The 13,364-nt window shown below is 42.3% G+C and overlaps 1 protein-coding gene across 1 annotated transcript in view; it reads right to left on the bottom strand.

Moving 5' to 3' along the window:
* Positions 1-13,364, bottom strand: part of MEIS2 (Meis homeobox 2) — a 175,107-nt gene that overhangs the window by 6,104 nt on the left and 155,639 nt on the right. Inside the window, 1 exon segment of the mRNA XM_040601364.1 lies at positions 463-521. Within this exon segment, the coding sequence (XP_040457298.1) occupies positions 463-521 (59 nt within the window).

Genomic DNA, 13,364 nt, shown 5'->3' with positions numbered 1-13,364 from the left:
GGTACCATGTCGCATTAGTAGCATATTGTGAATAGTCAAAGCAAATGAATGGATACAATGAGTTTTACAGCTCGCCTTCCAGAAGTGAAAGCAATGCATACACCAAGGAGTTGTGGGTAGCAAGAAAATGAGATTGTCCTGCTGATTGGATGCAGACAAGCAATGAGTAATTCAAGAGCTCACAGTCAAACAAACTGCTTGTGGCACTACTACTTGTACCCAATTACCAATTCAGAGAGAAAATAAAAAGCAGTTTCAGTAGAGTCAGGGTGGGAAATCTCCAATTAGCACCAATTAGCGAAGTTGCTTCCTACAGCGGAATTCTGGGGACATAAGAAAAAAAATAATCTCCCAGAATGCCTGGTTGGAGCATTTATTTACCAGGTGATGGGACTCCCGAAGAATAACTTGATGAGGATTTGCGCCTGTGGGACTTGAATACAGATACTACTTGGAACTTGCCTGCTCGATTTGACTGGTCAATCATAGGCTGTACTATTCTTCTTCTGGCATTAATAAACCTGCAACAGAATACAAAGAATAGAAGTCCTTTCATCAGCTTGCCTCTGTGTTTTGAGAACACCTCTGCTTTAAAACTGACGGGATTTTAGCATGGTGTGGCAACGTGTTTTGCTTCGTGTTGCTTTTTAAAAGAGTATAATTTCACTTTAAAGGATTTTCCTCTAAGTGCTCAGAAATCGTAACCGGTAACACGCTTATCTTACTAGCCAGCTTAAAGCTGGATTTGCCAGAAGGCTTTGAACGAGCAAATGCGACCGAAAACTTGTGTTAAAAGACAATTGTTTCTTTAACTTCTCCGAGTGGCTTGGAACCTGGTTAAAGTTCACAGGCTGGGAGACTTTTTTTTTTTTCTGTTTCCATCCTAGGGATCCAGCTACCCTTGCAGCTGGCCATAAATGAGGACCAGGCTTTGCCACTCCATGCTTTCACAAGGTATCGTTAGGTCAGCAAAGCCATCAATTAGGCTGTCTGAAGTTTTATCACCAGCGCAGCAGCAATAAGTGCCGGCCCAGAAAGACTTCTGCTCTTCTGCAACTCCTGCAGTTGGAGCCTGTAAAGGCGGGGGTCGTTTGGAGGTCAGTGCCAGCTGGGGGCCACCTCTGCGGCCGAGCGGGGACACTCCGTGCAAGGCGACCGCCCGCCCTAAACCCAGGCACCTTTCAACTCGTTAGAAACCCCCAGTTGCAGGTACATGTGGTTAATATTAGGCCCAAAATAACCTTTTTTTTTCATCTCAAACTGGGGCAGTTGCCGCGGCTTTTGAGCACTGGTAAAGGCAGTTAGTTGGCTGCGGAGCCTGGATTTAATTTTGCTGGTAATCCAAAAATAAGTGCTTGCATATTTCTTATTAGCTTAATGCGCAGCGATCCACATCGGCACAAGCTAAGCCAAATTAATTTCCCTAAAATAATTTTAAAACTTGCCTCTTCACAGAAATTCTTTCAAAACAGGGTAATTTTCTATCACTCAGGAGCCACACTTGGTTTTTTCTCTCCTCTTTGTGTTTGAGAACACTTTGGAGCCTTCGTGCAGGTTTTGTGTGCTATTCCACAGCTCAGGCTTTCGGCTGGTGACCCTTAAGGAGTGCTAATGAAGTCGAATACTAGTGTTTAATCCTCTTCAGAAATACTAACATGCCCATCATCCAAAACAGCCTCCAAATAATTGCCATTGGGCCCGATCCAACGCCTAGTGAAGTCTTTCAGTCACTTAGCTGAAAACTAAGTTCATCTGCTCATTTAGTAAATTGCTAGCCTTTATAGAGCATCAACTCCACAAGGCCTTTTGTCGCTTCCCTCCCTCCCTCCCAACCCCTGGTTAAATTCCTCCGCAGATAATAAAAGACAGCAGCACACCTTCGATTGCATCTTCCGTAATCACAGTCGTGGAAATTTCATTAGACAGATGCATAAATGTTACAAGTAGCACTAAAGGGCTCTTTTGCATCTTTCTGTTTACATCTAAAAGACATTCTTTATTCTTTAAGAAAAGTATAATTCAGTTGTCAGAAATGTCATCCTGCCTCAGAATTAATCATGACTTCAGGTATTAAAATAAAAACTCAGACACAGTCGACGTACTTGTTTATTCCCTTCTGACTGTGGCACAGCGAAGGCATCTCCTACCCTGGCGCTGTGATTTTGAGGCACGTTTCCATCCTCAAAGACAAAGGTCCCCGATAGGACTTAATTTGCTGAGCTACTTTCCAGTAATGTTACCGCGCTGACCAAATGGAGCCTGACCTGAACCTCCTCCATCCAGCGTGCCTTTTATCAGCTAAAGTTAAGGCCAATAGAGATTAACAGGAAAGCCTGATAAGACTGTTTTCTCTCCTCCTATGAGCTTCTAATGGTGTATACAGATGGCAAGGTTTTAAAGAATGGAATGAACGCTTATTTAGGCCTGTAAAAAATCACAGACAACAGAAACACCCCCACACACGCACACACTTTCCGTCTTACTAACCCTTTTTCTTCAATCAGGCCACTCTTCAGGGAAACCAAATTGCTTTTTCGTTTTTTGTTTAAAACCCAACCACTTTTATTATTTACATCTGGTGGTCCCCTTATTTATGTCCCTCTCCACTTCCCTGCACACACACCCCGGCTCACAGGGCTGCGAAGCATTATGGGCCTTGGCTCTCAGCGGGAGAACTCGACACTGTCTTCAAACAAATAATTAAGGGGAAGGTTAAAGGTTCACCCAGAGGTCATATCTTTGGATACTCCTCAGAAAGTTTACATTAGTAAGAAATGGGTGCCCTCTGAAGTGTTCTTTCAATGGGCTCACACAACAAGGCAGAGCATTAAGAAAATTCTAAGTCCTGAAGCGTTTCAGGTGACAACTGCTTTACCTCCGTGAGCATGCAGATTGGGATACTCCACTCCAGCCTCACATAGCTGACAGCCACCACAGAGTAAGACTTTTGGGACAGGTGCTGAAAACCCAGTCTTTTCCAGCCATTCACTCCCAAAAGAGCTTGGCCTGATTTTATTCCACTGATGTGAATAAAGCCATCCTTTCACTGTGAACTCTGCATAGAGGCAATTCACCAGATGTTTTGGAAATGGAAATTAAAACTCTAATAGTGAGTGACCAGATTTGTTTCCACACACAAAAAAAAATAGTTAAAAAACTGATTTGTGCAGTAAAACTTGCAAAAAATAGCGCTTGGTTTTGATTTCTGATTTCATTATTTCTCCATTTTTCTTTTGCACGTATGCATAACTGCAGGTGCAAATGATGTCCTCTAGACCAGCAACACTTTGTCTGAAGAGAAGATACACTGTCATACACTTAGAAAGATACAGGAGCACAGAGGTTTTTAGGCATGCAGATCTTTTTGAAATTCCATCTCTATGGCTCCTCTGAAAAATCCTGTCCATATACGGCATCAGTTATACCCCCTCAATGGGTATGTCTGAAAAATTACATATGAAATTATTTATATTTGCAAAATTGCAGGTGCAAAACAGACACACATTTCAGGTGCAGCTAAAAATCAGATCCTAGTTTCATTAGCAGCAGCTACATCGCTTAATGCATAGCACAATTGGTAGACAAGGGCACAGAACGCAGTGTTTGTGGATTATTATTTATTCTTTATACTGCCCCATAAATATGCAGAGTGCATAATAGAGACATAGAAACCACAGTCCCTGCCCTAGCCTTTACATTTTTTGAGGGCTTTTTTGAATCCTTCAGGGAGCCATCTCCAGGGCCAAAGTAAAGCAAAATACAGTCTTTTGCACAGCACTTCAGTTCATGCGTTGCAGAAACACCGTGATGTTATTTTGGCACAAATGTCTTCAAAAGACACTAAGAGACAGGTGAAAAAAGAGAACACCAATGTCACTATTTCCAGCATCATTTGGAACCCTATAAAAGAAGAATTCACAGCTCTGCCCCTGATGCTAATTCCCTGCCATGCTTATACCCTTCATCCAGGGGCCAAAGATTGGATGGCCTGAAAAGATGAGTAAAATCTATCAACATGACTTTCTTTGTCACTCTTCTGTTAATAGTACTTTATATCATTTGGATGATAGCAGCAGTTAGATGACCCAATGAAGCTCAGTCTTACTCCACCCCATGCCCCACAAGCACACGGTCCAAGAGAACTTGGGGTATGCACAGACAGACTCCAGGCAGAGCCTGGGGCAGAGGAGAGACACCTTCTCCCTGTTTGTGAAGGGTAACTGAGACAGAAGGAGATTAAGTGACAAGGCCAAAGTCATACAAGAGATCTTTGGCAGAGCTACACACCCAACATAGATTTTCTCAGTCCTCTTTCAGCGCTCCTACAATCTGCTATCCATATGCTATCTTTCCTTTGTTCCCCCAGCTTAGCAGCCAGGCACACTGGCAGGGGACTGCAGAGAGAGCTCACATTGCCACTGTTTGTGCCTTACCTGCTGTGTAGATAAAGAGGGGTCATCAGCCTCCAGGGCTGTGAGGCAATACCTTCACAAACTCTACATTCATATGGTACTTGGTCCTCCTTCCAGAATGATAAATGAGGTGTGTAATGTTGAGAAATACATGTCATTGACATAGTACGTTTAATGAAAATCTCACTTCCAGCATTTTGCAAATGACAGATTACTCACCTCGCTTATTCAGACAATAGCCATTTGAATTAAAAGGAGGGGTTTTGCATCTTGTGTTTTTCTTTAATTGCTACCGAAAGCAGCCATATGTATTTCCTATAGCGAGAGCCTGTCTTTCTCACACAAGTAGTTCTGGTAACTTTTGTGGGGCAATTTATGAAAGCACAATGAACAAGATTTGGCTCAAAATGCACAACAAAACGGACTTTTAAAAGCAGTAATTTAATTTTTATCTGCTTCCAGCAAAAAACAGTAGAGCAGTAAAGGTATACTAGTGAATATGCAGCGTAGTCTGGTGATTTGGTAGCCCTACTCCTAATTGGTTGCTACCGTTGCTAATTAGCATAACAATATAATCTAAATATACGCATTTAATTGAATCTCTTCAAATAGAGCCTTGGTTTTCTTTGTCCAAAATGAACTGTATTCTGTATTTTATAGGAAGTCCTGTAATTAATTTTCTTTATATATTTATCATATTATATCTCAAGTCATATAAAATGATGCTAAATTCACATTTACATAATATTTTTTTTTTATAGATAACAACACAGAAAGATATTTCTGCAAAGTGCAAAAGAGATTAAGTAGCAAATAGAGATCTTTCTTAGTCTGCTTGTTCAAATCTGTTACATTAAAAAAAAAAATTGTTGTTGTTGCCACTGTCTTTTTTAGACAGTGTGTCTTTTTTAGTGGTACATGTGTTTCAAAACACTGTGACCACTCATTAACAGAATCTGAGTAAGATTAGTTTTTGAAATGAACTGTTAGTGGCTGTACTGGTTGGTAATCAGAATCAGAAATATCTCCAGCCTTATTCTACGGCTATCATGGAAAATTCACTTTAAGTATGTAGGGTCACAACATGTCTCAGGAAGATGAAGTGCATGGAAGCTTAGGAAACTACACTTCATCCCCAACTTGGGGTCTAATCTGAACTGAAGCAGAGAGTGGTATTTAACTCCAGTCACTTGTCGATGTGTCTAGTATCTTCTGTGAGATGAACTGGTGCAAAACTGAATCACTCCCCTGCAGCAGAGGAAAGAAACTCCTTCTGAGAAACTGAGGAACAACACGGAGCCACCATGTACAACTCAAAACTTTTCAGTATCAGTCTTCAATCTCCATTTCTACTTAAAATATCCATCCAGAAAACAAGGTGTTAAAATATTGCATTTATTTAACAAACTAGCCACTGCATGTTGCAATGGGTACTCTATTATTTATGTGAAAAACAGAGAAATAAACAAATTTGTGAGACAAATTCACAATCAGTTCTCTGAAAGGATTAATGACAAGGAAAGTTTTGACTCAATTTAGATTTTAGCGCAAGAAGACACTTCTGCTCTTTTGTTTTAAAAGAACAAAGATACTGAACGAACATCATCAGAGGCTTAGTTATAGAAATGGTAAAAATAAAAGTAACAACAATAACAATAATGTAGGGTTAAAACTGTGTATTTTCTGTCATGTGAATATAAAGCCTAATTTTCAAAATTTTTAGATACCCAGAGGAAGAGCCTAGCAAGATTTTTCAAAAACCTGCCAAATGTAAATGAGAAGTTTGGCTTTTATTAAACGTAGGTAAATTGGAGCTGAGCTCGATAAATAAATGGGGTTTAAGCACCTGCCTCAATATTTTGCTGAGTCAGACCCTAAGAATGCATTCTAAAAAATAATCCAAATGTTTTCACCTTGGATGGGAAAGTAAATCTTTGCCCAAATGGTATTTCAGTATTTGGACTATGAACACGTCAGTATTTAGCTCAAGAGTACACACTACACTGACCCCTTGTTGCCCAAGAATGCCCTAATTTGGAAGGGAAAATAGCCAATGAAATATTATATCTAATTCACAAAAAATGTTTTCATAAGTAACCTAGAAAATTGCTTCTTTCCCAGGCTGAAAGAATTATTTCAGAAGTCTTGAGCAGATCAGAGCAGTCTGAAAGAATGCATTAGAAAAGACTAATTTGCAGAAACACTTTTATCAATATACACCCTCCCCGCCTTTCCAGCAGTCTTTGTCTATCACCCAAACTTTTATCTGAGCAAGTAAAACCTAATTATCTTAGTTTATTTAACTTCTCTCTCCAATACGTATTCTAAACTGACAGAATTAGGTTTAAGTGTCCTTCAGTATGTGTGTGTACAAAAATAGTTGAAAAAGCCCTTGTTTATGCTTCACTGAATCTATGCCGCACCTGGTTACCAACTCTTATTTGCAGCATTCCTTATAGGAAATTTAAAAAGCTGAGTTAGTCACCTGGAAATGAGCCATCTAAATAAAGCTTCCCTAAGTCATGAATATTGAGAAATGGAATCACTTACACCATTGGTTTTGAGAGGGAGAGGGAGGGACAGGCAGGTTTATTCCCTGACAAAACTCCACATAGTTTTGGACAGCCTTGTTAGAGAAGGGGGGTCGGGGGCTGTTTAAACTGACTTTCTTAAGCCAATTTAGACATCTCACATCTGTCAAAGGTGTGATTCAGAGGACATAAGTCAGCAGCCACGTTTGGTGAAAGCTCCAGAAGACGACAGAGAGCAACTACGCTGGGTGCCTGAGGCAGCCCGAGGCAGGCGCTAACCGTCCTGAGGACCTCTGCCGCATCTTGTATGTTTACGTTGGAGCTCCTAAACGTGCATTGCGCCACTCAGAGCTGCCAATTGTTGGAAATCATGAATTTGCCTGTCCCATAACTGTGAGGCTGTCCTAAAAAATCGGAAATTTAAACAGCGCTCTTCTTGGTGTTTACTTTGTGAGATTTTTCAGTCATTGCGCCACATTTTTAAACAGCGCTTCTCAGCCACAAAATCTAGAAACTTACATGAAAAGATTCCCACGTAACCATAGTCTCCTGGAGCCAGGACCTCGAGTTAACATGAAATAACTTGAGCCTTGCGATAAAATCATGAGAATTGGCAAGACGGGCATCTATTCACCTCAGAGAAAATCTGCCTCGTTAAACACATAACTCTTGGTTACCAGGTTACTACCTCTTGGGAGCGCGGGGCAATGCTTTGGCTCTGCCAAGGGAGGCCCTGGTGCCTCACAGGGCGCACCCGCACTGCAGCCCAAGCCCCGGGGAGCTGCCCTGCCTTTGCACCTGAGACGAGGGCTTCTGTTGGGACCCCTTCCCTACAATGAAGGCAGACATCCAGGAGGCCCCAGGCACAGCCAGGGTGCCCTGGTTCTCCCCTTCAACCCGGAGGCCCCATGGCCACCTGGCTCCCCTGCCGGCCCCGTGCCTCGCAGCTTCCACCGGCCTCGCCACCACCCCAGGGCCGTGCGGGCCCAGCGCCAAGGCCTAAGCCAGCCTGCGCTTGGGGTCGATGCCCGGTAACGCCGGCAAGGCAAGACCTGCCGCTCCCTGCTGCAAAACCGGGCTCGGCCCGAGCCCCAGCCTGCGGTGGCCCCAGGTGAGGCCTCCCGCTGTGCAGCAGGGCGCCATGAGGTGGGGCCAGAGCACCGCTGCCGGCCGGGGGTGCCGCTGCCCCCGGGGCGCCAGGTAGCCCTGCGGCCGCGCTGGAGCGTTCCGCGGGGCGAGCGGGGGGACTGCGCCGCGCTGGGCAGCCGGGGCGCCGCGGGGCGCCGCTGCGAAGGAGAGCGGGCGAGAGCGGGTCCGGCTGGCGGGGTGCGGGGGGCCAGGCGCCGCTGCCCCGCGCCCGCCCGGGCCGCGGGTGGACACGGCCCCGCGGAGCCCCGGGGAAGGCAGTGCAGCGCCGCGTTCCCGCCGGGCGCCGGGCGGCAGCGGCGCCTGGCAGCGCGGGCAGGCACACCTGCAGCCGCCCAGCGCCCACCGGCCCGGCTGGTTCTCTTTCCTGAGCGCCATCAGGTTATTCATAGACGGCTGTTCATCATGCACCGTAAAAATGATCTTTTAAAGATACTTGAAAGGAAGGGAGGAGACAAACAGACATCCTTAGCTATTCATACCTTCAGATAAAATGCAAAGTCAATAGACATAAGCTGTAGTATATAACCTCATCCCGTACTTGATTTATGGCAGATGGGAATCAACTAGAAACTGAATCACTTTGAAATTTTTACTACGGACATTAAAATTCCAGGTTTGTATACATACGTCTTGCGAAGATGCTAAATACAATTTTAGCTAATTTGGCATGCACTTTGATTTGCTAGCACTTAGACATCCGTGTTAAAGGTAGATAACAGATCTCCTATAAAATTTTAAGCAACTCATGCATTTAAAGATGTGTTAATTTATCATCTTAAACTCATAGGAAAAGATTTTCAAAACCAATGAGGGTCCAGCAGTCTTGAAAACACAAGCAGCTTATCCAACTTCTTACACAGGAGTTGAGGGGTCTCAGGTAACTTTCTTTTTTTTTTTAAAGTGTTGTTTTCAAATAATATCACACTGAAGTATTTTTCACATCTTATTAACTGTTTCTTCTTATTTTTTTTTAGCCGATTCTAAATCGGCCCAAAAAGGAGAGTTGTCAACAAATTCAACATCTGTTCAACTTCCCTGATCAAATTAGTTTAAGGCACTAATTCTCCTTCTTACTTTTCAGTGGAAACTACCTAAGTAGCAACTTGCCAAAAATGCAGAAAGGTGTTTAGCAATTATGTACTGGGTATATTTGAAGAGATCAAGGTGCACTCACATGTCCTGTGCTATGGATATCTCTGATTAGCTTGTCATCTGCTCTGAAGAAGATGTAGCCCAACTCTCCTATACTATGTAACAGGCCAGCTGTTAGCTGTCTGTCAAGCACCTAAAGTGGACAAGTAGTCCAGGAGCAAAAATGTCACTCCTTTGATCTGGCAAGGAGCAGCTGCTGATTTATAGAGTAGGACTTTGTTCTTCCGTTCTATTTTACTTTCTTTCCTAAGGCAGAACCACAAAATCCAGCAGAAAAAAAAAAAGTGCCGTTCTCTGCAACATCAACAAGCTCTGACAACTGCAACAGGGTTTTTCTTGGCCCTAACAAAGCTCTCAGGCATCTCCTTTGACGCTCACCTTTTTTTTTTTCCTTCTTCTTTTTGCAATGCGGTAGTTATTGTTTAATTCAGCTTCTGTAAATGGAATGGACTGTGGCCAGCAAGCCTGGGGCATAAACACACCTGTATGAAAGAAGCCTTATTGTAGCAACCATCTACAACCAACCTGCACATGCACTACCAGTTCGTGAGTTCAGAAGGAATGTTCCATTTTCTCTGACAGTAAATTTTGCCTTAAGATAACAATTTTTTTGTACCCACTGTCCTGTCTTGACCATGAAGCTTGTACACTTTTTCATTGTTATTAAAATGTGAAGGAAAAAAAAATATTTATTTTTCTACCTGTCAACCAGTGGACCTCAGGAAATTGGATCCAAAGAGCCCACTTTAAAAAAACCACAGCCAAAATATATTTATAGAAACACACTACTGAAAGTTTGAGAACTACTGATCCTAAAGATGCCTGTTCTGTTTCAGAGATGGTGATGCTGTTGCAGCCACCTCCAGCTTATACAGATTCTCCTAAAAAAAAAAAACAACATTTTGCAAAACAAGTACTCAGTAAGAAACAGCATTTTATGCAACTAACCAGACTGCGGCACTGCCAGCCCTGAGTCAATGCTCCATTCAGTTCTCTTAGACTCAGAAGGTGCTGAGCAGATTCTGTGAGGTGATCAGTCACTTCATGGGCTGTTAAATTCCTGCCTCACCCATTGGAATAGCAAGGGAGTTTTCCTTTCCTTTCTGATCTGTTTTCAAGTTTATTAGCTAAAACCCCAAACCTATAGGCCACAAGAAAAGGCTGCAGTATAACACTGCTGAGAGGGAGAGGAGTGTCTTGTGTGTTTATGGATGGGGAAGGGAACCACACAGCAAGCTGTGTATTTGACCCTGGTATCTGTCTATACACATGCTGTGTTCACACTTCTTTATACTGTAACTTTAAAAACAGACAAAAAGGATTACAAAAACAAAGACGGGAAGAGGTGAGGGTGGTGGGGGCGACATGACTACAAGATCTTTTGCATGTATGTTAGCTTGTGGAAATAAATAAGAACTATTACAGCCTGGGCCCTAAGGGAGGCAGGAAAATGATGATGTACAGGATAGTATAAAATGATATATTAAAACCCATGCTGTCAGTGGAACAATAGAATATTAAGCAAAAGTCCACAATAATTGGCAGATATTTAGCTGCAGACATCTTTCTCTGGTTGGTGGGAACTAAAGTATACGTGAGAGGAAAGAGAACTAGTCAGGCAATTAGAAGTAATGGGCATAAATATTACACTACGTATAAATACACACCCCTCTCCCATGTTATAGCTCTTATCCAGATACACCTAATCACCTCTCAGGAAGTCATACCTACATGCTGGTATCCTTTGCGTTTTGCTATTTGCACTGGTTACTGGAGATTCTGCTTATGTAAATCTTCTTTTTCTGTGTAGATGCAGAATAATGTTCATTTTTTCCCTTTAATTATTCCAGTACCGGTGGCAAGACTTTATCAGACCAGAGGGTCTTATGGCTTAGTAGCTACAGACAAGTCAACACCACAGACGCCACGAGACCGCAGCCTGCCATGCTGTGGAATACATGCTCCACAGTGACTGAAGGTATTAGCACAAGTGTGGGACAGCTACATTATTTAAGAGTGCTAAAAAAAAGGAGGCAATTATACAGATTTTCCCAGTGTCATACTAGTGAAGCTTTTACTCAGTCTTATCCCATTCTGTGTTCTATCTTTCCCACATGAATCAGGGGGAAATGCTCTAAAAGCATTTTTGAGAGTTCGTTACTGTATGAATTTGTTTCATGTATCCTTGTGTCTTTGTTCCTGTAAGCCAAACTGGTTTGGAATCATGGAATGGAAAAATTAAAGCCTCCGTAGAGCTGTTTCCTCAGCCTATCCGTCCATATCCCAGGCTCCCATACTTTCTGACCAGTGCTTCATCTCCCCCAGGGCTCAGCTCTTGTTCCCCAGCCTACCTTGCTGGCTCACCAGAGATAATTGCAAAGTACAGCTGGCAAGTCAGCGATAAAGCTTGCTGGTGCTCTGCAGGTGTCCTAGATGGCCAGTTATGCTATGATTGAGAACATATATGTGAATGTTACACCATTTCTTTTCTCTCTGCTGTTTTCATACTTCTGAACAAGTTAAGGATGGAAACTGGAAAGGTTTTCTGAAGCACCTGAAAAGTTGAGTTCCCCTGATTTCAGTACTCAGCTGGCTCATGGGCAGGGCAGAGCAGAGCACTGGAGGAGACACTGTGCTCAAGTGTGCCACGTTTCAGTTATTGTTGGCTCCCCAGGTAAGAAGGATATTAATGTATTTGTTGTTTCTTCTGTTAAAGGACAGGTAGCTGGAGAAGTCTCTCTTAATGTTGTCACTGCCACTTAAATATCTCATGTGAAAATTAAATCATACCACAAAAAGAAATTTGAAACTGAGCACATGTTTCCTCAATGAAAACTGGCCAGTTCTGTAATGTGTTCCACTTCCACTATCCCATATTTTGCATACAATTGAGATATCTATTATGAAATTAAATCCAATCTATATAACCTATCTAATATTTATCTTTCTTTATGAGAGCAGTTTGGAAACTCTGTGTGTGATCTCACATAATTTTAATAACTGGTTGCTGATGGATTTCAATATTAACTCTGACTGTTCTGACTGGTAGGGTGTTGAGGCTTAATTTTCAGGAGAATTTCACTAATTGTTCCTGCACTGCGTAGGGGTGAAGGCATCTAAGAATATGTGTATAAACCTGCATTTTAGCCCACAAAACTGGTAATTGCAGGGCCATATCCAACAATGCTGATCACTTCAGCCTTGTCTAGTAAAGCACTCAGATGTGTAAGGAAAATTTTCAAAATTACCGAGTCCTACCTATTACCAAAATCATCATAGGCCCTGTAAAGCTAATCCTAATGCTCAGTGAAATTCTGAGTTACAAGGCAATATCAGCAGAGGAATGTTGATTCTAGTGTGTAAATTGTAGGTGATCTGCTCCCAAGGAAATTTCTCTCTGGTTCCATGTTCCAGAAATCACCAGAAGGTGGACTTACATACCTAACTACATTTTAAAAAAAAAAAAAAAAAAAAAAGGGAAAAAAAAAGAAAAAACCCTCAACACTGAAAATGCCTGAATTACGTAGGCATGTAGTTTTCTACTTTTTAACACCCCATCCCATCATGATTTTTGCTGCTGTCTATATGCATATTCTAACAGTGAGTTACTTTCTGCTGTAATCACGCGCTATCTCTGAGTTAGAGGAAGACACTTATGTCCAGTCAGAATTCCTGAGGATCTTTTTAGTGAGACAGACATCTTAGGACAGATCTGTTCTTATAACAACACAGATAAAGATCTCTTTTCTTTATAGCTGACACCATAATTATTTCACTATTTATCTGGAAAGAAGGAGATCAAGTTTTGCCACCCTATCCTGCTTGATTTGGAACAAAGACTTGAGCATAGGTCCATCACATCCTAAAAGAATATCTGAATCACCCAGGTATTCAGTACAGCAAACAAAGCCCTTTCAGTTCTCATTCTGAAGATGTTCCACCTGAAGTAAGTAATTATACAGTCATAATTAATCAGCAGTTAAATCTCACACCTCTGAAGTTGGAGTCCTAACCAAGAGGCTGTACAGTCAAGCCCTTGTTCTTATTTAATTTTGTTCTACTGACTAGTCGTTACATACACAACAGAACTGGCAGTCAGAACAAAAAAGGCATGATACTG

Source organism: Falco naumanni, chromosome 7 (assembly GCF_017639655.2).
Source record: "Falco naumanni isolate bFalNau1 chromosome 7, bFalNau1.pat, whole genome shotgun sequence".
In the NCBI taxonomy this organism is placed as follows: domain Eukaryota; kingdom Metazoa; phylum Chordata; class Aves; order Falconiformes; family Falconidae; genus Falco; species Falco naumanni.
Note: the sequence above shows the minus strand (reverse complement) of the source record. Positions and strands in the feature narration are given on the sequence as shown.